The following is a 26,191-nucleotide window of genomic DNA, read 5'->3' on the forward strand; positions in this document are numbered from 1 at the left end:
GGGCAGAGGCACTCATACAAGTTTCAAAGCTGCTACAAATCAAAGCAATAGAAAAGGTCCCTTCTCAGGAACAAGGACAGGGATTCTACTCAAGACTGTTCCTTGTTCCAAGAAAAGAAAAGCAATGGAGACCTATACTGGACTTGTCCGCTCTAAACATTTTTCTCATTGTGCCAAAATTCAAAATGCTGACGTTACAGCAACTTCTTCCCATGTTGGGCAAGGGGTCTTGGCTGGTTACTCTGGACCTCAAGGAGGCATACCTGCATGTCCCAATCAGACACAGCTGCAGAAGATACCTCAGATTTCTTGTAGGGTCAGAGCATTATCAATTCTCAGCATTGCCTTTTGGCTTATCTACTGCGCCCAGAGTATTCACGAAATGCCTGGCATCAGTAATTGCACATTGCAGACTTCAGGGGATACAAATATACCCTTATCTGGACGATTGCCTTTATATAAGCGGACAGCTAGCAAGACTTGATAAGAAACTTAGACTGTGTCATTCACTTGCTACAGGCTTTGGGATACACAGTCAATATTCAAAAATCAAGACTACTGCCATCCCAACAAATAATGTTTCTAGGAGCCAAACTGGACACAAACTCACAAATGGCTTTCCTCACAGAAGAAAAACAAGATCAGTTACCACATTACTTCAAAAGCCTAGCAAAGCACACCCAGATGACTGCAAGGAAAATCCTGCAGGCCCTGGGTTTCATGGCATCTTGCATTCTTCTGATTCCACTGGCAAGACTACACATGAGAAAACTACAATGGTACCTAAAAGGTTTATGGTCTCAACACAGCCACAACTTAGAAGCAATTATTCCACTCATTCCATGTCTACAAAAGGAATTTTTGTGGTGGGCACAAGCAAGCCAGCTAAACCAAGGCATGTCCTTCAACAAACCTCAAGTAAGCCAAACCATTACAACAGATGCCTCAGATCATGGATGGGGGGCGCACATGGAAGGGAGATGCATTCAGGGGCAGTGGGCTCCTCTGGAATTGCATCTGCACATCAATCAAAAAGAGATGCTGGCAGTGATTCATGCAATCGAGGCCTTCAGAAAATTTCTTCAGCAAGGCCATCTGCTGATAAAGACAGACAACACCACTGTTATGTGGTACATAAACAAGCAGGGAGGCACCCATTCTTACCCCCTCTGCAGACTAACAATGACTCTTTGGGAAAAGTCCCTGAAACTGAACATACAGTTGCAATCCCAGTTTGTTCCAGGCAAGGACAATGTTCTGGCGGACAGTCTAAGCAGAAACATTATGGACCCGCACGAATGGATGTTGCATCCAGACATTTTTTCACAAATAACTCATCCATGGGGGAGGCCGGACATAGATCTCTTTGCCTCAAACCACAATCATCATCTGAAAAAGTTCTGCTCGAGGACGCACCATCCTCAAGCCTGGAGAATAGATGCTCTCTCCTTCAGCTGGAATTCTCTAACAATCTATGCATTCCCACCTCTGCCATTAATGACCAAGGTGTTACTGAAGATCAAAGCAGAACAACCGAAAGGGATTTTGATAGCTCCAGACTGGCCAAGACAGCACTGGTACCCATTACTAAGGAGCATAACTCACACCAAGCCATGGCCCCTGCCTCTATGGCCTCTGCTTATAACTCAGCACAATTACAGGAAAGTTCATCCAAACCTGCAAACATTGCATCTGACAGCTTGGAGGGTTCCATGATTTCTCCCCATATATCTCTCTCCAAAAAAGTTCAAGAGATCCTACTGGAAGCACGCAGGCCTTCCACCAGAAAAACTTATTCAGCCAAATGGAAGAGGTTCAACATCTGGAATGCCAACAAGGGACAGGATGCATCAGTAATGAACATCCCACAGATTCTAGAATACTTGGCAGAAATGCTTCACAATGGCCTTTCATATTCTTCCATAAAAATACACGCTTCAGCAATTTCAGCAAAATACAGCTGTGATCCACCTGTGTTTTCACATCCTTTGCCAAGACAGTTTATAAGAGGGATAAAGAATATCAAACCTCCAAGAAAACCACCAGTGCATGCATGGGACCTCAATTTCGTCTTGGACAAATTAACTCTTCCTCCTTTTGAGCCAGCAGCATCTTCAGAATTGCAATTTCTCTCCTGGAAAACAGTCTTCCTGTTGGCAATTACTTCAGCAAGAAGAGTCTCGGAGATACAGGCCCTCATGGCAGTACCTCCATTTCTCATTTTCCATCAGGACAGAGTCTCTTTAAGGACCAATCCTTCATTCATGCCAAAAGTGATATCCAGGGTTTCTCTAAATCAAGCAATTCACCTGCCTACTTTCTTTCCCAATCCTCAAAATAAAGGAGAAAAGCTTTTGCACACTTTGGACGTACACAGACAATTGCGCTATTACTTGGATAGAACAAAGGCCAACAGAAAGTCTGACCAACTATTTGTAGCTTACGCTCCTGGAGTACAAGGAAAGGCAATTTCCAAACAAACAATTTCAAAATGGATTGGAAACTACATCAGATTCTGCTACTCTTTCCATGGAAAAGGTGTGCCAGCCAATATCAGGCCACACTCCACCAGAGCTACAGCCACCTCCACAGCCTTTCTAAGAGGGGTGGCTACAAAGGACATTCTAGAAGCTGCTACATGGAGCTCCGTGCATACATTTTCCAAACATTACAACCTGCCTTTATTTTCCAGATCCCGAGCAGGCTTTGCTTCTGCAGTCCTGCAGGGCATTTTAGCTACACCATCCTTATCTTAGATCCTACCACCCCCAGCTTGGCTATGGTAGTCAAACCATATGTCAGGACTGCAGTTGCATTCTTGAAGGACATAGTACAGTTTTGTACCTACCATAAATGTAGATGTCCGATAGATATGCAACTGCAGTCAGGTTTCCCTCCCTCCTACCCCTCTGTAATTATCTTTTTTTGGTCCATTCCCCCTTTTCCAAATTAGCTGGGGATAGCATTTATGGTGTATCTGTTTATTACTGTTGTGCATGTCTGGAATTTTATTCATTCTCTAAATTTAGCCTTCCTTGGAGGGCACCTGGCATCTGGGGCAAGAAACACTGAAGAAGATGGCGTCGGCCTGATGCTTTATACCCCAGCCGCTCTGACGTCGGGGAGGAGGCGACATCAGCCGACGCCGGACCCGGACTTTGGAATCCGGCCGACCGAAGGGCTGCCTGAGGCAGGACAAACCCATATGTCAGGACTGCAATTGCATATCTATCGGACATCTACATTTATGGTAGGTACAAAACTGTACTTTATGTGGTACATAAGCAAGCAAGGGGGCACACATTCCTACCCCCTATGCAGACAAGCCATGACTTTGTGGAACACAGCACTGACCTACCAGGTACATCTGCAACACAATTCCTGCCAGGAACAAAAACTACACTGGCAGACGAACTAAGCAGAAATCTCATGGATCCTCACAAATGGAAGCTAAATCCACAAGTGTTCAACATGATAACAAGAAAATGGGGATGCCCAGACATAGATCTTTTTGCCTCCCCGCACAATTGCCAAATACAGAAATTTTGCACAAGGACTTATCACTCCCAAGCATGGAAAGTGGATGCTCTATCATTCAGCTGGAAAGGCCTGACAGTCTGTGCTTTCCCTCCAATGCCTCTTCTCACCAAGGTGCTTCTAAAAGTCAGACAAGAGAGGCCAAAAATTATCCTGATTGCACCAGACTGGCCACGCCAGCACTGGTACCCAATCCTAAAGAGTTTGTCCCAAGATCCACCTTGGCCTCTACCTCAAATCCCTCATCTTCTGACACAACAAAACAATCAGATTCTGCACAGTCAACTCAGAACCTTATACCTGGCAGCATAGCAGGTAATGTAGCCACTCAGACTGCACCTCTCTCTAAAGCTGTTATGGATGTTACTTTGGAAGCCAGGAGGCCCAGCACTAGGAAATCTTATGCAGAAAAATGGAAGAGATTCTGTGCTTGGAACCAGGCACAAGGGCTCGAACCACTTGTCCCTAATATACCTCAGATTTTGCAATACCCAACTGAAATGTTGGACAAAGGCCTATCTTTTTCATCCATTAAAATCCATGCCTCTGCCATTTCAGCTCATTACAATACGGATCCTCCTATTTTTTCACATCCTCTACTACGACAGTACCTCAGAGGGGCAAAAAATATAAGACCCCCTAGGAGAGCACCAGTATCTACTTGGGACCTCAATTTTGTTTTAGAAAAACTAACACTGCCTCCATTTGAACCAGCCAGCACAGCTGATCTAAAATTCTTGTCATGGAAAACTGCTCTGCTCCTAGCAATAACTTCAGCAAGAAGAGTCTCAGAGTTGCAGGCATTGATGGCTGTGGAACCTTTCCTCATTTTTCATCAGGACAGGGTTTCTCTTAGGACAAACCCAACATTCATGCCAAAAGTGGTCTCCAATGTGGCCTTAAACCAAACCATTCATTTACCTACCTTCTACCCAAATCCCCAGAATAAAGGGGAAAGACTTCTGCACGCTTTGGATATACACAGACAGCTACGATTCTGCTTGGACAAAACAAAAGCTTTCAGGAAAAACTGAGCAACTGTTTGTAGCATATGCTGCAGGATCACAAGGAAAGCCTATTACAAAGCAGACCATCTCCAAATTGATAGGACACTGCATCCGCTTCTGTTATGCACAACATGGTAAATCTTTGCCTAAGGGCATTAGGCCTCGTTCTACCAGAGCAGCAGCCACTTCAGCAGCTTTTCTCAGAGGAGTACCAACCAAGGACATATTAGAAGCTGCAACCCGGAGCTCAGTGCACACTTTCACCAAGTACTACCACTTACCACTTTACTCCAAATCCAGAGCAGGCTTTGCCACTGCAGTTTTGCAGGGCTTGTTAGCCTCGCCAAATCCAATTTAGACCCAGCCACCCAACCTCAGCTTTGGGATTCTACCCAAGTGTAATGACTGCAACAGTGAAACACGATGAACATAGTACAGTTGTGTACCTACCATAAATGTAGATGTTCGAGTGTATTCACTGTTGCAGTCCAGGTTACCCACCCACCATCCTCCTTTTCATTGCTGGGACTTTTCTGTACTTCTCAGCTCTATACAATCTATGTGGTGTATTTGCTTGTAGATGAAGGAAATGTTTGTAGTAATATATGCATGTTTTTTTGGCATATTTTTATCTTTTCAGCCTTCCTATCTGGGGGCACCTGACATCTGGGGCAAGAAAAACTGAAGAAAATGGCATTGGTTGCAACTTTTATACCCCTGGTGCACTGACGTCAGGGAAGAGGCAATAGCAACCGACGCCGGACCAAGACTTTGGAACTCGGGCCGACTGCGGGACGCCTGCCAGCAGGATAACCCAAGTGTAATGACTGCAACAGTGAATATACTTCATTTATGGTAGGCACACAACTGTACTTTCTTAAAAAGATGGAGGAAAAAGCTAAATGTATGCAAATTGTTAAAGATTTCCTACAATTACAGCCTCCCAGATTTAGTAGACATTGGCCTTCTAAGAATTGGTCCTTTCCTGTCTCTTCCAGGCCTTCTCAATCCAAACCCAGGAACAGCAGACCACCTAGGCTACAGTTTCAAGGTACTCACAGGCCTAAGCAGTGGGGCGCTGCCACTTTCAAAGCTGGAAGTAGTAAGTCACCCCCCCCTATGGTAAACTGTCACAATGACTTAGCCTTAAACCTTTCAAGCCATGCTCAACTGTCTGCTCCCTTAGGAGGAAAGATCGCCCTGCATTCAAAAAACTGGGAACTCATTACCCAAGACAAATGGGTTTTAAATATAGTTTCCCAAGAATACAGATTCTACTTCCACTCCTTATCAACCCCAAACGGTTGGCCAGACCTACCCCCAAATCAGTGGGCAGAGACTCAACAGCAGGATGTTCTTCGTGTTTCACTGTTGCAGTCATTACATTTGGGTTATCTGCTTTGTTGTGGCCCTCAGTCGGCCTGAAAACAAAGTCTTGGGTCCTGCGTCGGTTGCTGTCTCTTCTTCCATGACGTCAGGTCATCAGCGGTATAAAACATGCAGCCAACGCCATTACACAAGTCTTTCTTGCCGTGCAGTTCTCGAAGCAGAAGCAGTTCGCAAGTGCCGGTCGGACGACTCCTGAAATTTTCGTTTTCGAGTTTCAGAACCGAAGTCTTCAACTAAAGCCAAGTACCCCATTGGGGAAACTTCTTCTTGCTCCTTACCGATGTCAGTAAATGTTAAGGATTGCATGACTTGTGGAAAGCAAGTACCTCACAAAGATTTTCATTTGTACTGCATTCCTTGCCTAGGCCCTGACCACAACGTGCCTTGCTGTCGGTTTTGTGCTTTATTTAAACAGCGCACTATCCGTCGGTATATTTTCGCTTCTAAATATTTCCTTTCTCAGTTTAATTATCCAGAAATGTCGTCGGTTAGCCTTCCGACTACCGGGATTCCGAAAAAACGCAAAGATAAAGACAGAGACAGGCCGCCGAGGTCCAAAGCTGCCGACGACGCTTCTCCTAAGCCAGTCGCCGGTACTCTGTGAGGCGCTTTCACAGCCCCTGATACCCACTACTTCTGACTCACAGACCTCTGCTGAGTCCGGTATGCCGAGAGATGCTTCAACTGTGTAACCTGCAGATGTTCATCGTGTTACACTGCTGCAGTCATTACACTTGGGTTATCCTGCCGTCAGGCGGTCCCGCAGTCGGCCTGAGTTCCAAAGTCTTGGTCCAGCATCGGTTGCTGTCGCCTCCTCCCTGACGTCAGTGCGACAGGGGTATATAAGATGCAGCCAACGCCATTTTCTTCAGTCTTTCTTGCCGCGCGGTGCCCAAAGCAGAAGCAGTTCGCAAGTGTCAGTCGGCCGACTCCTGAGATTTTCATTCCGAATCAGAACCGAAGTCTTCTAAAAAAAGCTAAGTACCCCATTGGGGAAACTTTTTCTTGCCTCAGACTGATGTCAGTAAAAGTTAATAACTGTATTTCTTGTGAGAAGCAAATACTTCATAAGGATTTCCACTCCTATTGTATTCCATGCCTAGGCCCTGACCATGACGTCACTGGTTGTCGGTTTTGTGCTAGGTTTAACAAGCGCACTATTAAACGTCGGTTTGATTTTGCCCGACATTATTTTGGTAGAAAGTTCAATTACACCATGCCAACGGAAATTCCGACGACCGCAATGCATAAAAAGCACAAGGACAGGCATCCGAGGCCCAAAATGGATGACGAGGCCTCTTCTAGGCCAGTCGCCGGTTCTCTGGTTTTCAGTGAGGCACCTACGCAACCCCTGACGACTGCTTCCACAGAACCACAGACCGCTTCCAACTCCCACGTGGAGCTGGCTGGGCCTACGGGTGCACTAGGCTTTCAGTTTACCGATCCTAAACCTACAAAGGAAACCGAAGTAGCTGAGCAATCCACAGCTACAGAGGGTGTTTTAGACCTACCCAGTTAACTATTAAACCCTCTGTTAAGTCTAAACCCACCTTAAAGGCTAAGAAACAGACACAACTCTCTCCAGGACAGGCTTCCATGACTAAGAAACAAATGCTAAAAATGGCCGCGGACCTAATCACCCTGATCAGGGGGTCCCATCCCCCTCCTGATAAAAGGCCCAGGCAGGATGAAGATTATGAATCTTCTGACCAGGTGTCCATTTCCTCTGACTCTTCCACGGACCTAGGATATTCTTTACCCCCTTATGAGGATTCTGATGCTGAGGAATCAATTCTATCAGCCTCTCCGCCTGAGGATTACTCCTTTGGGGAGACCTTACATACCATGAGAGAGCATTTCCATTGGGAAGGCCAGGATTACTCGGAATCCAAGAAAAGAGACTTCCTTTTATTGCCCCAATGCAGACCCCTTGCTATCCCTCCAGTTTTAGACATTGTGGATGATGTGTACACTGAATCAAGTTTGAACCCTGACTCCTTACCCCCAGCCCCAGTTAAACCTGATAGATATTACAGAGTCCCTGACTCTCACAAATTTCTGTACAAAAGCACTGTTGCTGACCCTGAAACTATTTCTCAGGGACCCAAAGGGATTAAGGCCTCAACAGCAAAAGAAAAAACAGTTCCCTCTGACAGAGATTCCAGAGCATTAGACAGATGGGGAAAGAAGGTATATACGTCAGCCACTTTAGCAATGAGAGCCTTGAATTGCCTGTTTCACATGTTAAAATATCAGCAATTTTTGATGTCTAAGTTGAAACAAAAGAGACTTCCAGATTCAGATCTTCCTAACTTAAAGAAATGCAGGATTTATTGCATGCAGCTGAACAAGTAGGAAAACATACTTTGCAATGTGGTTTGATTCCTTAGAGGCCTCCTGTAGAGCAGCAGTTACAGGCTCTGTCATTAGAAGGCATGCTTGGTTAAAAGAACATACGTTACCAGATCATGTTAAGGTCAAACTATTGGATGCAGCTTTGCAACGGGATGTGCTGTTTGGAGCTAAGGCAGAGAAGGTACTAAAGAAGATGGAGGATAAGGCAAAATCTTTGCAAATGGTGAAAGATTTCTTACAGGTTCAGACTCCTCGTTTTAGCAGAAATTTGCCAACAAAGAATTGGTCCTTTCCAGTCACAGATAGACCTCAAAGGGGCAGATACAGATGTCCAAGAGGTAGAGGTCAGACGCAAGGCCCTTACAGGCCTCGACAATGGGGCACACCAGGACAAAAAGAAGGAGAAGACAGGCCTCAACCTTACAAAAAACAGCCTCAATGACTTTCCATTACAGCTGCCAAACAGCTCTCTCTTGGCAGCCTCCTTAGGAGGAAAACTGGCACTTTTCTATCACAACTGGCATTGCATCACCAAAGACAAATGGGTTCTCTACATTGTATTTCAAGGTTACAGATTTCACTTCCACACCTTTCCAAGGCTAAAAGGAATGCCAAATCTGCCACCAAATCAGTGGGCAGAGGCTCAGAAACAGATTACAGCACTCATGGATATGAGAGCTATTCAAAAGGTACCACCACAGCAACAAGGACAAGGATTTTACTCAAGACTCTTTCTGGTTCCCAGAAAGGACAAAGCCTGGAGACCCATTCTGGACCTTTCTACACTAAACACTTACCTGGATGTTCCGAAATTCAAAATGTTGACACTACAGCAGCTTCTACCCATGCTGGGCAAGAAAGCTTGGCTCGTGACTTTGGACCTCAAAGAGGCATACCTGCATGTCCCTATCAGACAAAATTGTAGAAGATACCTCAGATTTCTAGCCGGTTCAATGCACTATCAATTCTCTGCACTGCCCTTTGGCTTATCTACTGCGCCCAGGGTCTTTACAAAGTGCCTGGCACCAGTAATTGCATTTTGCAGGCAAAAAGGAATTCAAATTTATCCATACCTGGACAACTGCGTGATTCAAGCAGAGAGCAAGGACATTCTACTAAAGCATCTGGCGTACGTAAAAAAGTTATTAAGATGTTCATCATGTTTCACTGTTGCAGTCATGACTGTAGGGTTCTCCCGTGCCGGCAGGCAGTCCTCGGTCGGCCAGAATCCCAAAGTCTGGGTCCGGCGTTGGCTGCTCAGCCATGCCCCCTGCCGTCAGAGCGCCAGGAGTACAAAGCTGACAGCCGACGCCATGTTCTCCAGTCTTTCTTGCCGTGCGGTGATAGCAGTTCGCAAGTGCCGGTCGGCTGACTCCTGAAAATTTTTTATAAACGTACTTCAGTCCGAAGACTTTCTTCTCCTACTCAAAGCTAAGTACCCCGTTGGGGAAACTTTTTTCTTGCTCCAGTCCGATGTCAGAAAAAGTTAATAATTGTATTTCATGTGGGAAGCAAACACCTCATAAGGATTTTCATTCTTACTGTATTCCTTGCTTAGGCCCTGACCACGACGTAGCTAGTTGTCGGTTTTGTGCTAGATTTAATCAACGTGCGATTAAACGAAGGTACGATTTTGCATTTCATTACTTCGGTAGGCGTTTTAATTATAAAATGATGTCGGATGCGGTTCTGGCTACCGGAGTTCACAAACGATGCAAGGATAAAGACAGGCCTCCGAGGTCCAAATCAGACGATGTTGTACAAGCAGAGCCAACTTCAGGTTCGGCCGTCGTCAGTGAGGCACTTTTGCAGCCCCTGTCATCGGCCATTTCGGAACCAATGGCCGAAACAGACTCCCACGAGGAGCCAACTAGGCCTTTGAATATTTCTGTTGCAGGACCTTCGGACAATGCTCCTTCGGATGGGTCCGGAGCCGCTGTGCAGGTACCGGCTTCCGAAGGGGTTTTCAGACCTACTCAGCTTCTAATAAAGGCAAAGGCAAAGACTCCTTCCAAATCAAAGACTGCAGCTCAGGTCTCTTCAGATCCGGCACCCAAGTCTCAGAAACAGTTACTTAAGATGGTGGAGGACTTACTTACTATGATTAGGGGTTCACATCCCCCTCCAGATAAAAGGCCAAGGCAGGAAGTGTATTATGACTCCTCTGATCAGGCTTCTGTTTCTTCAGTTTCATCTTCTGACCAGGAATATTCTTTCCCTCCTTATGAGGATTCTGATGCTGAGGAATCCATTCCTTCAGCTTCTCCCCCTGAGGATTTCTCTTTTGGGGAAACTTTGCATGAAATGAGGGAACATTTTCACTGGGAAGGACATGAGTACTCGAAATCTAAGAAAATACTAAGGGATTTTCTTCTTCTTCCCCAACATAGACCCCTGGATATTCCTCCTATTTTGGATATTGTGGATGATGCTTTTTCGGAGGCTAACTTAACTCCTGACTCTTTTCCTCCAGCTCCTGTTAAGCCAGACAGATATTATAGGGTTCCTGATTCCCACCAATTTTTATACAAGAATCCTACTGCTGATCCTGAAACCATTTCTCAGGGTCCTAAGGGGGTTAAGGCCGCTTCTGCTAAAATCCCCATTCCCACTGAGAAGGATTCCAGATCTTTAGAAAGATGGGGCAAAAAAGTGTACACTTCTGCTTCTTTATCTATTAGGGCTTTAAACTGTCAGTTTCATATGCTGAAATACCAGCAGTTTCTTCTGTCTGTTTTAAAACAAAAGCTAACTTCCATTTCCGCCTGTGCAGATGATAAGGAATTACATGACTTAATGCATGCCACTGAACAAGTTGGGAAGCATAGTTTTCACTGTGGATTTGATGCCTTGGAGGCTTCTTGTAGGGCTGCTGCCTCTGGCACAGTCATTAGAAGGCATGCATGGTTAAAGGAACAAAACTTGCCAGATCAAGTAAAAGCTAAATTATTGGATGCTCCTGTTCAACATAATGTTTTGTTTGGATCTAAAGCTGAAGAGGTGATAAAGAAAATGGAGGACAAGGCAAAATCCATGCAAACAGTTAAAGATTTCTTACAAGTACAGCCACCCAGATTTAGTAGGAATTGGCCTACAAAAAAATTGGTCCTTTCCCAATTCAGACAGGCCTCAGAGGGGTAGATACAGACGCTCCCGAGGAAGTCCTCAAATGCAAGCCTCTTATAGACCAAGACAGTGGGCTGCTTCCACCCCTAGGGGAGGAGAGGACAGGTCGCAAGCTCATAGAAAGCAGACTCAATGACTCCCTCTGTTGGGCTGCAGGAACTTCTTGCCTGGAAGCCCCTCTCGGAGGAAAACTTTCTCTTTTTCACCTAAATTGGACTCATATAACCCAAGACGAGTGGGTTCTGGATGTGGTTTCAAGAGGTTACAAATTCCATTTTCATACCCTACCAAGACCAAGCGGATGGCCAGAACTTCCAAAACATCAATGGTTAGAGGCCTTAAACCAAGTGGAAGCTCTCTTGGCTATGAAAGCCATAGAACTGGTTCCACTTTCAGAGATGGGACAAGGTTTTTACTCAAGGCTCTTTCTAGTCCCCAGAAAGCAAAATTCATGGAGACCCATTCTGGATCTGTCAGTCTTGAACACTTTTCTCGAGATACCAAAATTTAAGATGCTTACTCTACAGCAGCTACTTCCAATGCTGACCAAAAATGCATGGATGGTAACTTTGGATTTAAAGGAGGCATTTTTACACATTCCCATCAGGCAGGAATGCAGAAAATACCTCAGGTTCAAGGCCGGATCGAGGCACTATCAATTCTCTGCGCTGCCCTTTGGATTGTCTACTGCGCCCAGGGTCTTCACCAAATGCCTGGCTCCAGTAGTAGCTTATTGCAGACTCAAGGGAATTCAAATTTACCCTTATCTGGACGACTGTCTTATTCAGGCAGACAGCAAGGATGTCTTACTCCAGCATCTAGAATTTGTTCAGAATCTTCTCAAGTTCCTGGGATTCACTGTAAACATAAAAAAGTCAAATTTGACACCCTCACAACAGATAATTTTTCTGGGTGCTTTTCTAAACACAACAACCCAGATGGCATTTCTGACATACGAAAAACAATTACAGCTGGCTTCAACTTTCAAAACCTTGGCAACATTAACTCAGCTATCTGCAAGGAAATTCCTGCAGGCTTTGGGTTACATGGCCTCCTGCATCCTTCTCGTACCATATGCAAGACTACATATGAGGAAAATACAGTGGTACCTAAAAAGTGTATGGTCTCAGCATTGCCACGGTTTAGACATACAGATCACCGTCCTGCCTTGTCTTCAGAAGGAATTCCTTTGGTGGTCCGAGGCATGTACTCTAAACAAAGGAAAACCCTTCAGTCTGCCTCCAGCCACTCAGATACTAACCACGGACGCCTCAGATTATGCATGGGGAGCTCATTTTCAGGGCAACTGTCTGCAGGACCTTTGGACAAAGGATCAGAAGCACCTACATATCAATTTAAAGGAAATGTTGGCCGTTCAGAAAGCTCTATTGGCCTTCAGGAATCTTCAACAACCAGGACAACTACTGATACGGACAGACAACACCACAGTTATGTGGTACATAAACAAGCAAGGGGGATCTCATTCCTATCCCCTTTGCAGACTAGCCATGAATCCATGGAACACAGCTCTAGCTTGCAATCTGGACCTTCAAGCTCAGTTTCTACCAGGGAAGCAGAACTTCCTGGCAGACAGTCTGAGCAGAAACCTGTCGGACCCACACGAATGGATGCTGGACACCGAAATATTCAAGATGATTTCAGCAGTCTGGGAATGTCCTCACATAGACCTCTTCTTCCACGGGTATTATTAAAGATCAAACAGGACAAGCCCAAGATGATAATCTTGCTGACCCCAAATTGGCCTTGACAGTTTTGGTACCCAATACTGAAAAACCTTTGTCTGGAGCCCCCTTGGGTTTTACCACAGACTCTGAACCTTCTGTCCCAACACCAGGGTCAGGTTCTGCACTCCCATGTCAAAACTCTCCGCCTGGCGGCCTGGTTAATCCAGGGTCTATGATTCATTCTCTCCTACCCAAGCAGGTTATGGATGTCATTTTAGAAGCCAGACGTCCTAGCACTAGAAAGTCTTATGCAGGAAAATGGAAAAGATTTTGTTCCTGGATGCAGGCTCAGGATTCAGATCCTCTTATTCCTAACATTCCTCTGATTTTACTTTACCTGACAGACCTCTTACATAAGGGTCTCTCTTTCTCTTCCATAAAGATACATGCCTCTGCTATTTCTGCTCATTATAATACAGACCCTCCAATCTTTTCCCACCAGCTCATGAAACAGTTTCTCAGAGGAGCTAAGAACTTAAGGCCCCCTAGATCTCCACCCATTCCTGCTTGGTATCTCAACTATGTTTTGGAAAAAACTCACATTACCTCCTTTTGAGCCTGCTGCCACATCTGACATCAAGTTTTTATCTTGGAAGACAGCCATTCTGTTAGCTCTGACCTCTGCCAGGAGAGTTTCGGAGTTGCAAGCTCTCATGGCTGTGGAACCTTATATTATTTTTTTATCACGACAGGGTGTCTTTAAGGACTAATCCTACTTTCATGCCTAAGGTGGTTTCCAAAGTGGCTTTAAATCAAACTATTCACTTGCCAACTTTTTTCCCCACTCCTCAAAATAAGGGGGAAAGGATCTTGCATTCCTTGGATGTCCACAGACAACTACGTTTTTACTTGGACAGAACCAAGGACATCAGGAAATCAGAACAATTGTTTGTTTCTTATGCTTCAAGTTCCCAAGGTAAAGCTATTTCAAAACAGACCATTTCTAAATGGATTACTCATGGAATCAGATTTTGCTATTCACACAATGGAAAGCAAATCCCAGGGAGTATTAGGACTCACTCTACCCGAGCTGCCGCCATTTCAGCTGCCTTCCTCAGGGGAGTTACTACCAAGGACATTTTAGAAGCTGCAACTTGGAGTTCAGTGCATACTTTTTCTAAGCACTACAATCTACCTCTTTACTCTAAGTCTAGGGCAGGCTTTGCTTCTGCAGTCTTGCAGGGCCTTTTAGCCGCCCCCTCTACTTTATGACCACCTCCCTTTTATTCTGCTTTGGGATTCAACCCTACAGTCATGACTGCAGCAGTGAAACACGATGAACATAGTACAGTTGTGTACACTTACCATAAATGTAGATGTTCGAGTGTCTTCACTGTTGCAGTCTGGGTTTCCCTCCCTCCTGTCCCCTCTTATTTTTTCTTTTGTGTGGTTCCCTTTTTCACCCTTCTTCTGAGGTGTATTTGCAAAGGGTATGGGATCTTACTCATTTTGGAACACCTGACATCTGGGGCAAGAAAAACTGGAGAACATGGCGTCGGCTGTCAGCTTTGTACTCCTGGCGCTCTGACGTCAGGGGGCATGGCTGAGCAGCCGACGCCGGACCCAGACTTTGGGATTCTGGCTGACCGAGGACTGCCTGCCAGCAGGGGAGAACGCTACAGTCATGACTGCAACAGTGAAGACACTCGAACATCTACATTTATGGTAAGTGTACACAACTGTACTTTGCCTGGGGTACACAGTAAATGAAAAGAAATCAAAACTAGTGCCCTCACAACAGATAATATTCCTGGGTGCCAGCTTGAACACAATGGCCCAGATGGCTTATCTCACGCCAGACAAGCAAGGACAACTGACTCAATATTTTCAATTAATGGCAACAAAGACCCAACTCCCTGCAAGAAAAATTCTGCAGGCCTTGGGCTACATGGCATCTTGCATACTACTAATTCCATATGCCAGACTGCATATGAGGAAACTACAATGGTACCTAAAGAGTATGGTCTCAACACTGTCAAAGTTTGGAAACAGTTATACCGCTAATTCCGTGCCTACAACAGGAGTTTCGATGGTGGGCACAAGCTTGTCACCTCAACAAGGGACAGCCTTTCACTCAACCCACAGCCAGGCAAACACTGACAACAGATGCATCGGATTATGCCTGGGGAGCACACATGGCAGGAAAATGTATCCAGGGCGAGTGGCCCTCAGAGCAAAGGCATCTCCACATCAATCAAAAAGAGATGCTAGCTGTACAAAATGCTATTATAGCTTTCAAGGACCTACTGCATCCAGGACAATTACTATTAAAGACAGAAAACACCACAGTTATGTGGTACATAAACAAGCAAGGGGGCACACACTCCTACCCCCCCTGCAGACAAAGCATGACCTTGTGGAACACAGCTCTAAACTACCAAGTTCATCTGCAAGCACAATTCCTGCCAGGAGAGAAAAACACACTGGCAGACAACCTAAGCAGAAACATTATGGACCCACACGAATGGGAACTGAACCCACAAATATTCAGAATGATAACACAAAAATGGTGGAGCCCGGACATAGAACTGTTTGCTACCCCAAAGAACTGCCAATTACAGAAATTCTGCACAAGGAGCTACCATCCACAAGCATGGAAAGTGGATGCCCTCTCATTCAGCTGGAAAAAACTACAAGTATACGCTTTCCCCCTTTTACCTCTCCTTCCAAAGGTACTCATAAAAGCCAGGCAGGAAGAGCCAAAAATGATACTGATTGCACCAGACTGGCCATGCCAGCACTGGTACCCAGTCTTAAAGAACTTGATACAAGAACCACCCTGGATTTTACCACAAATTCCACAGTTACTGACTCAGCACAACAATCAGATACTTCACAGCCAGCTAAAGACCTTAAATCTAGCTGCATGAAAAATTCCTTAGTCAAGCAAGCAATGCCTCTCTCCAAAGCTGTTATGGATGTCATTCTGGAGGCCAGAAGGCCTAGCACCAGGAAAGCATACTCGGACAAATGGAAGAGATTCTGTGCCTGGAACCAAGCTCACAGCCTTGACTCTCTAGTCCCAAACATTCCTCAGATACTGCAATACCTTACTGAGATGCTGGACAAGGGCCTCTCTTTTTCATCCATCAAGATCCACGCCTCAGCTATCTCTGCTCATTACAACACGGATCCACCAATTTTTTTCTAATCCTTTGCTCAAATAATACCTCAGAGGGGCTAAAAACATAAGACCGCCCCGTAGAGCACCAACACCTACTTGGGACCTAAATTTTGTTTTGGAAAAATTAACTTTACCTCCTTTTGAGCCAGCTAACACAGCAGAATTAAAATAATCTCTTGGAAAACTCCTCTGCTACTGGCAATAACATCAGCACGAAGAGTTTCAGAATTACAGGCACTAATGGCAGTGGAACCTTTCCTCATCTTCCACCAGGACAGGTGTCTTTAAGAACCAACCCTACGTTTATGCTAAAGGTGGTATCAAGTGTGGCTCTAAACCAAACTATTCACTTGCCAACTTTTTATCCAAAACCACAGAACAAAGGGGAGAGACTACTACATTCTTTGGACATTCACAGACAGCTACGCTTCTACTTGGACAAAACCAAAACTTTCAGAAAATCTGAGCAATTATTGTTAGCATATGCTGCAGGAGCACAGGGAAAAGCCATTTCAAAGCAGACTATTTCAAAATGGATAGGGCACTGTATACGTTTCTGCTATACCCACCATGGGAAACCTGTACCTAGCAGCATTAGATCTCACTCCACCAGGGCAACAGCCACTTCAACTGCATACCTCAGAGGAGTACCTACCAAGGATATTTTGGAAACAGCAACATGGAGTTCTGTGCATACCTTCACCAAACACTACCATTTGCCTTTATACTCCAAATCCAGAGCTGGCCTTCACCACTGCTGTACTGCAGGGCCTTATAGCCACCCCTAATGCCTTATAGATCCAGCCTCCCTACCTCAGCTTTGGGATTCCACCCAAGTGTAATGACTGCAGCAGTGTAACACAGTACAGTTTTGTACCTACCATAAATGTAGATGTTCGAGTGTAAACACTGCTGCAGTCCAGGTTACCCTCCCTCCTTCCCCTCTTACTTTCTGGCACTTACCTAGGGCATATTCCCCCTATGGGGAGTATTTGCTGGTAACTAAAAATGGTGGTTTGCTTTTCTTTTGTATTTTTTTACTAGCAATTTGTATTGCCTATCTATTTGGGCGCAGATGACATCTGGGGCAAGAAAAACTGAAGAAAATGACGTCGGCTGCATGTTATATACCCCTGTCGCACTGACGTCAGGGAGGAGGCGACAGCAAACGACGCCGGACCAAGACTTTGGAACTCAGGCCGACTGCGGGACTGCCTGGCGGCAGGATAACCCAAGTGTAATGACTGCAGCAGTGTTTACACTCGAACATCTACATTTATGGTAGATACAAAACTGTACTATGTCCGTACCTTGGATGGGTCCGGAGCCGCTGTGTAGGCACTGGCTTCTGAGGGTGTATTCAGGCCTACCGACTTGCATATTAAACCAACGCCTCCTTCTTCATTTAGGCCAAAATTTCGAACCATGCCTAAGAAACTGACACCCAGGCTGCATGCTCTGGCCTCTATGCCTAAAAAAACAAATGATAGGAATGGCTGAAGATCTTATAACTCTAATCAGGGGAAGCCAACCTCCCCCTTCTAAGAGACCTAGAGCTGAAGTTCTTTATGAATCGTCTGAACAGGATTCTGATTTTTCTGATTCTTCTGATGATCTGGATTTGCCCTTATCTACTTATAAGGATTCTGATGCAGAGGACTCTATTCCCTCTGCTTCCCTTCCAGAGGATTTTTCTTTTGGTGAAACCTTACATACACTAAGGGAGCATTTCCACTGGGAAAGCCAGGATTTTTCTGATTCTAAAATGAGGCTTAGGGATTTATTACTCCTGCCTCAGCATAGGCCTTTAGCTATACCTCCTGTACTAGACATTGTTGATGATGCCTTTTTAGAATCTAGTTTGGCCCCTGATTCTTTGCCTCCTGCTCCCAGAAAACCTGACACATATTACAGGGTTCCTTTTGCGGATCCAGAAACTGTTTCACAGGGACCCAAGGGCATTAAGGCTTCTACTGCTAAAAAAATCTTACCTCCTCTGATTGAGACTCCAGGGCGCTGGATAGATGGGGTAAGAAAGTTTACACTTCTGCAACCTTGGCCATTAGGGATTTAAACTGCCAGTTTCATATGTTAAAATATCAACAACATGTTATTGGATTGCTTAAACAGAAAATGATGTTAATGCCTGATTGTGCTGAAAATAAAGAAGTACAAGATTTAATGCATTCTGCTGAACAGGTTGGAAAAAAATGTTTTGCAATGCAGATTTGATTCATTAGAGGCCTCTTGCAGGGCTGCTGTTACTGGGTCTGTGCTCAGAAGGCATTATTGGCTTAAGGAGCAATCTTTGCCATATCGTTGTTTTTTGTCTTTCGGCTTTTCCTGGTTTGGGGGTCGCCACAACAGAACTCCGATCCGCTAATGATTGGCAGTCGATTTTCATGAACGCCGAGGTGCCAGCTCAACATTCAACCTTCAACAAAGACACACCCATTTATGCATGTCTTTCGAACGCCCACCCAACTGCAGGGAGGACATGCAGACTCCACACAGAAGGCACTCCCCACACTCCAGCCGAGAATCGAATGGGAGAACTTCTTGCTGTGAAGCAACAACGCTACCGCTGCACCACCGCATGTTAAAACTAAATTGTTGGATGCTCCCTTAAATCATGACTGCCTGTTTGGCAACAAGGCTGAGGAAGTTCTTAAAAAGATGGAAGATAAAGCTAAATCTATGCAAACTGTTAAAGATTTCTTACAAGTTCAGCCTCCTAGATTTAGTAGGCACTGGCCCTCTAAAAATTGGTCCTTTCCAGCCCCTTGCTTTTCTTCTCAAGCCAAACCCAGACACAGCAGAAACCCCAGGTTTCATTCCCAAGGGACATACAAGACTAGGCAGTGGGGGGTTTCTGCACCCAAACCTGGGAGCAGCAAGACTCCCCCCTATGGAAAACTGTCTCAGTGACTTGCATTTAAGACTTCCAAGCACTTCCCAATTGAATGCTCCTTTAGGCGGAAAGATTGGTCTGCAGGCCAAAAACTGAGAACTCATTACCCAGGACAAATGGGTTCTAATATATAGTGTCCCAAGGGTACAGATTTAATTTCCACACGTTACCAACACCAAGCGGGTGGCCAGATCTACCCCAAAATCAGGTACTCTTTCTCTTAAACATGGGGGCTATTCATTTGGTCCTATAAGAGGAAAAGGGACAAGGTTTCTATTCAAGACTTTTCCTGGTACCCAGAAAAGGCAGTACATGGCATCCTATCCTGGACATTTCCATTCTAAACACCTTTCTGGTGATTCCAAAATTCAAAATGCAGACTCTTCACCATGTGTTTCCTATGCTAGGCAAGGATGCATGGCTGGCAACACTAGACTTAAAAGAAGCATACCAGTCTTGCAGAAGATACCTACGCTTCAAAGCAGGCTACATGCACTATCAGTTCTCTGCACTGCCCTTTGGCTTATCTACTGCGCCCAGGGTATTCACAAAATGCATAGCTCCAGTCATTGCATTTTGCAGGCAAAGAAATATTCAAATGTTCCCATACCAGATCGATTGTCTAATTCAGGCAGAAAGCAAGGACATTCTCTTCAATCATCTGGCCTGTGTTCATAGGGTACCAACTTGTCTGGGGTTCACCATAAACGAAAAGAAATCCCACTTGATAACCTGTCAACAAATTATATTCCTGGAAGCAAGCTTGATTGCAACTTCCCAGATGGCTTTCCTCACGCCAGAGAAACGGATACATTTGACAACTTACTTCAAACAAGTGGCCACAAAAACCCAGCTATCTGCAAGGCAAATACTGCAAGCCTTGGGGTTCATGGCCTCATGCATTCTTCTAATTCCATAAGCAAGGCTGCATATGAGGAAACTGCAATGGTATCTCAAAAGCCTATGGTGTTAACATTCACAGGATCTGGAAACAAGGATTCCTGTCATACCTTGCCTATGCCTAAAGTTCCTTTGATGGGCAGAGACCTGCCACCAAAACAGGGGACTACCATTCACATTACCCCCTGCCAAACAAATCTTAACAACATACGCATCAGACTATGCATGGGGGGGCTCACCTGTCAGGGAAGTGCATTCAGGGCAAATGAAACCCAAATCAAATGCACCTGCATATAAATCAAAAGGAAATGTTAGCTGTACAGAATGCCCTGACAGCCTTCAAGGACCACATTCTTCCAGGACAACTAATGGTGAAGACAGAGACAACACCACTGTCATGTGGTACATAAGCAGGGGGGTGCACAGTCTTACCCCCTTTTTCAGACTTGCCATGGCATTGTGGAACACAGCCTTGAGCTACCAAGTGAATCTGCAAGCTCAGTTCCTGCCAGGAAAACTAAATACACTGGCAGACGGACTAAGCAGAAACCTCATGGACCCACACGAATGGAGACTGGAACCAAGAATTTTCAGCATGTTAACAAGCAAATGGGGGAGTTTAGATATTGACCTGTTTGCCTCCCCCAGAACCATCAACTGGACAAATTTTGCACAAGGATCCCCCACAAACAAGCTTGGAAAGTGGATGCTCTATACTTCAGCTGGAAAAACCTGTCAGTTTATGTCTTTCCTCCTCTGCATCTGCTCTCCAAGGTACTACTAAAGATTAAACAGGACAAGCCAAGGACAATTTTAATTGCACCAGGCTGGCCTCGCCAACACTGGTACCCACTCTTGCTCCAACTCCAGCCTGGGATCTTAACTTTGTCTTGGAGAAACTCACTCTTCCTCCCTTCGAGCCAGCTGCTACTGCAGATTTAAAATTTCTTTCCTGGAAAACAGCTTTCCTTTTGACAATCACTTCTGCAAGAAGAGTGTCTGAATTACAGGCCCTTATGGCAGTGGAACCTTTCATCATCTTTCATGCGGACAAGGTGTCCCTCAGAACCCATCCCTCCTTCATGCCCAAGGTGGTATCCAGTGTGGCTCTTAATCAGTCCATTCATTTGCCTACATTTTTTCCTAACCCACAGAACAAAGGGGAACGGATACTGCACTCTTTAGATGTGCACAGACAGCTTAGATTCTACTTGGTCAGGACTAAACCTCAAAGGAAATCTGAACAACTACTGGTGGCATTTGCTGCAGAGACAGAGGGGAAAGCTATTTCAAAACAAACTATTTCAAAATTTGTAGGCCACTGCATTCATTCTGCTATAAGCACCGTGGAAAACCTATCCCACAGGGCATTGGACCCCATTCAACTAGGGCTGCATCCACCTCTGCAGCCTTTCTCAGGGGAGTCCCTACTAGGGACATCTTAGAACCTGCTTACCTGTACGTACTTTCACCAAGCATTACCATTTGCCAATTTTCTCTAAATCCACGGCTGGTTTTGCCACTGCAGTCTTGCAGGGCCTTATAGCTGGACCTAATTCTATTTAAATTCCTCCTTCCAACCTTAGCTTTGGGAATCTACCCAAATGTAATGGCTGCAACAGTGAAACACGAAGAACATAGTACATTTGTGTACACTCACCATAAATGTAGATGTTCGAGTGTATTCACTGTTGCAGTCCTGGTTGCCCTCCCTCCAGCCACCTTTTCTTCCTTTGGCTATACCTCTACTCTCACTTACTATGCTCTAAAAGCTTTTTGGTGTATTTGCTTTTCTGTTGGAGGTGTATCATTGTATTTATAGATTTAATTGCTTCCCATTAGGGGGGTACCTGGCATCTGGGGCAAGAAAAACTGATGTAATGGCGTCAGCTGCATATTTTATACCCCTGACATCATGGAAGTAGAGACAGCATCCGACGCAGGAATCCAAGACTTTGGTATTCAGGCCGGCTGAGGGCCACCTGTAGGCAGATAACCCAAATGTGATGACTGCAACAGTGAATACACTCGAACATCTACATTTATGGTAAGTCTATACAACTGTATTTTTATACCCCTGACGACCTGACGTAATGGAAAAAGTGACAACATCCGACGCAGAAATCCAAAGACTCTGGTATTCAGGCTGGCTGAGGGCTACCTGCAGGCAGATAACTTAAATGTGATGACTGCAACAGTGAATACACTCGAACATCTACATTTATGGTAAGTGTACACAACTGTACTTTTTCTTTCCTAATTTTTCCAACAAAGGGGTAGTGCTCCTTGCATTTACAGGATGTCCATCATTAGCTAAGATTTTACCTGCGTCCCACTAAGGCCTTAAGGAGATGTAGAGTTGTTCTTTTTTCCTACTCTGCTATCAAGATGGGAATTGGTGTTTCTAAAGTCACCCTTTCCAGGTGGCTTTCTGATTGCATCGCCTTTGTTTACAAAATAAAAGGATTACCATTGCCTTACAACCCAAAGCTTATTCTTCAAGAGCGGTAGCAACTTCCACAGCTTTCTTTTCCAGAATTCCTGTTGATGATGTTTGTGCTGCAACTACTTGGTCCGCTGTGCATAAATTCATTTCCCATTATAAACTTGATTTGGAGTCCTGGTCTCTGGCTTTATTTGGCTCCACCATCTGGGATATCATCCTTTGGGACGTCCCATGTTTTTTTGGTAGTTAGGGACTCTTTCCCATCAGTTGAGAAAAAATGGAAGCGACTACATCAGGTATGAAAGTTATAAAATTACCATAATGCTATAATTGTGTTGTTGTCTTACATCCTCAGAATTCCCTCCCTCTGTCCCCTTGCTAGATTGTCAGTGTTCTCTGTTTCTTGATTGACCATATTGGACCTTTCCAGAGCCTCGTGATAGAATCAGTGACTCTATTATCTTCCCTTGTTCAGGTACATATGTTTGTTTGTCTTTGTTATTGAAGCTGTCTGTCGTAGGCAGGCAAACTCGATCTGAGGTACTGGGTTGATGGAGAGGAGTTATGGGTAGGGTAGGAGCCTGAGTCATGGATCCCAGTGTTTATAAACTGCTGGCATCAGATCCATATGGATCCGATAACCCATCAGTTGAGTAGGACAGAGAAAGACAAAACAGATCTAGGGTTATGATATTTACATTACTTTTTTTTTTCTTTCAAATATTTTTTGTTTGAAGGGAGGTCTAGCTGGAATGCTATAAGATAAATGCACATCAGGCATGTCCTGACATAGAATTCAAGCAATAAGGGTACTGTGATCCCTTGGTGTATCTTAAGATACTTGAATGCCCACAGAGCAAATGCTCACATACATGTTATTTATGCTAGCTATTTAAATTGCCTTAAAGCAGGATCTGTTCATAATGTTGAATCTCATGTGAACTTTTCAGGCCAGCTAGTTTTACTACAAATCTGTTACCATCAAATGAATTATTTGGATTAATTAGTAAGTCAACCTATTTTATAACTGTTTCATTGAATAAATATTTCTACATTAATAAAGCTATCTTTTATTTTTCAAGGATTGTGAAAACAAATTGTTACACAAGATCGTTTCAACAACAGCAAAGAAGATTTTAAAAGAAGCTTCTAGAACATCAGAAAAAAATGAGCTGCCCCATGGTAAGGCCAGATGGCTTGGACTTTAGACCCTACTGTCTATTACTCTGTTTTGAGTAATACAATTTTTAAACATATTTAAGTAACCAATGCTTAATTTTTTATTTTATGTTTATATAATGGGTGTTTCTGCAGACTGAAGGATAGCTGAAATTGCAGTCATTTTTAGATAGAAAGCAAAGTTGCAATTAAAATTGGAATTAACCCAATCTTTGAAAGTCAAAGGGGTAAAAAAGAGCAGGGAAGAGAATGATGGTTTACCATGTTACAAAGTCTGAAATACAAACAGATGATTACACCGCTAAAGGCAGTTCCTATATACAAATATTGAAATTGCAGAAGAATGCTGACTGCCACCAAAGCTAAAGATTAAAATCACCTTTAATAAAACCTTTTTAAAAACTCTAAGGTAGATTCTATGATAAAATGTTTCTGGCTGTGTATACAGGTAAGTGTTTTCGGTTAAACCTTTTTCAAATCCTTAAAAGCCAGCTCACTTTACTCTTTATATATACTACATTCAATCTTCATTCTCCACTGTGACCCAACGCTCACTAACCAATCATAGTCTGGAATTCAAATACACCCTTATTACATCATCTTCTCTTCCTTAGGGCTTTCCCTTTCAAGATTGGTTTTAAAGGGACAATACCATTCAATCCCGGAACTGAATCGGCTCGCAGATTCATTATCCATTTGGTTTCTTCTGTTTCTGTTAGATTCACTATATTTCCACCTCATGACGTTTCATGCAACCTAGATAAAGCCATAAACTTAAAGGAGTGTCCTTTGTTCTTACTAATATGACCATAAAGTGCATTGGTCTCAACTTGATTCCAGATATCCAAATTATGTCTCAAAATACGCTCCTTAAACATCCTGTTAGTTTTGCCTATGTAGTAGGCTGAACAGGACGAACATACAGCTACATACACAACACTCCTGCTTTTACAATTCACATATCCTTGAAAAATATATTGTTTCCTTGTAAATGGATGTTGAAACTTATTAGAGGTTTTAATGAATGGACATGCTTTACAAAACCCGCATTTAAAGGTGCCTTTTTTAGTACAAGATGAAGCTCCACTTTCAACTTTATTCTTAGAGTTGTAACATAGAAGTCTCTCCATATTCTGTCTATTTTTAAAGGAGAAGCTTGGAATATCTCCCACTATCTCTCTAATTGTAGAATCAGAGGTCAGAATGGGCCAATATTTCTTAATTTCACATATAGCAAAATTGTCATTACTATATGTGAGTAAAAATCACATCTTCTTCTCTCCTTTGTTTTTAACCCTCAATTCATTCATTTCCTGTTCTGAATAGTATGGTCTTCCCTACTCAACCATATATTAAGTGCTACTTCTGTGCTCATATCAATATTTGTCCTCTTATAACCCCTCTCCACAAAATCATTAATGAGCTCCTTTTGTTCATTTATATAATCCATGTCATTAGTGCATAGCCTCGACACCCGAACAACTTGATTATCAATTATATTTGAGAAAATATGTTTAGGGTGCATACTAGATCTGTATAACATATGGTTTTGCCACGTTGATTTCCAATGCATGGGATTGTTGATCCCATCGCTTTCCTCAAGAGCTAAATGGACATCTAAAAAAATCAATTTCCGTTTTTGATACTCTCACTTCAAATTTCAAAAAGGTAGCCATACCCATTAAGAGAGCTTCAGATTCCTTTAATGAAGACTCATCTCCTTTCCACATCAAAAACACATCATCCACAAATCTTGCATGTAGAATGATGTGTTCATTTAAAAAATTATTGGGGTCAGTCCTCCAATCATCTTCTTTTTTCGCCAGTACAAGATTTGCATACCTCATTGGCAAAAATCTGGAGTAGCGATGGGTACCCCATGCGCCAATAGTTAGGCAAATCTTGTATTCCCCAGTGGGAAGAGTACAGTGTATATGCATACATATAACTTGATTATGTACCTATGTACAAGATAATTTAATTAGACTAGAAATGTACTTGTACATGGATGAACATTTTTTTAAGAGAGCAGGATTATTTGTAGGCATGTTTTTAGCAATTGTAGCATTGTTTCTTAATGTATTTCTTAGTATTTCATAGTTTTATGTTTTTTTTATCAGGGCTTTGAAGTGTCAGTGGCTGTAGAAGCATCTCACATGCTCATGAATCTTTTTTGGTATAACAACTATGTCACCACGTCCTGTAGTCATAGGCATATATCACCAGCCTCCAAGTGGGCTTTCCATTCCCATAGCTGAAGCTGTCATAGGTTCTGATGATAGATGACATAGTGGCTTAATGATGAGTTTACATTGACTCTTCCACTGTTTTAAGGTAATTGGCCTTTCCTGAAAATATAGCTCCACATCAGACATTTGGAGCTTTTGGCAGTTCTCTTTGCCCTAAAAACAGTAGAGGAAGTGTTACTTAATCCCCCACCCCACCTGATTTGGTATTCCAATCTGCCCATCA

General features: G+C 43.8%; 1 protein-coding gene across 3 annotated transcripts in view; it reads left to right on the forward strand.

The window, feature by feature from the left end:
* Window positions 1-26,191, forward strand: part of MIS18BP1 (MIS18 binding protein 1) — a 2,747,318-nt gene that overhangs the window by 1,648,115 nt on the left and 1,073,012 nt on the right. For all 3 annotated transcript variants that reach the window (XM_044074260.1, XM_044074258.1, XM_044074259.1), the window contains one exon: window positions 23,623-23,722. In XM_044074260.1, the coding sequence (XP_043930195.1) occupies window positions 23,623-23,722 (100 nt within the window). The remainder of the gene's footprint in view (window positions 1-23,622; window positions 23,723-26,191) is intronic.

This window comes from Protopterus annectens, chromosome 6.part0 (genome assembly GCF_019279795.1).
Source record: "Protopterus annectens isolate FY-2018-M chromosome 6.part0, PAN1.0, whole genome shotgun sequence".
In the NCBI taxonomy this organism is placed as follows: Eukaryota; Metazoa; Chordata; order Ceratodontiformes; family Protopteridae; genus Protopterus; species Protopterus annectens.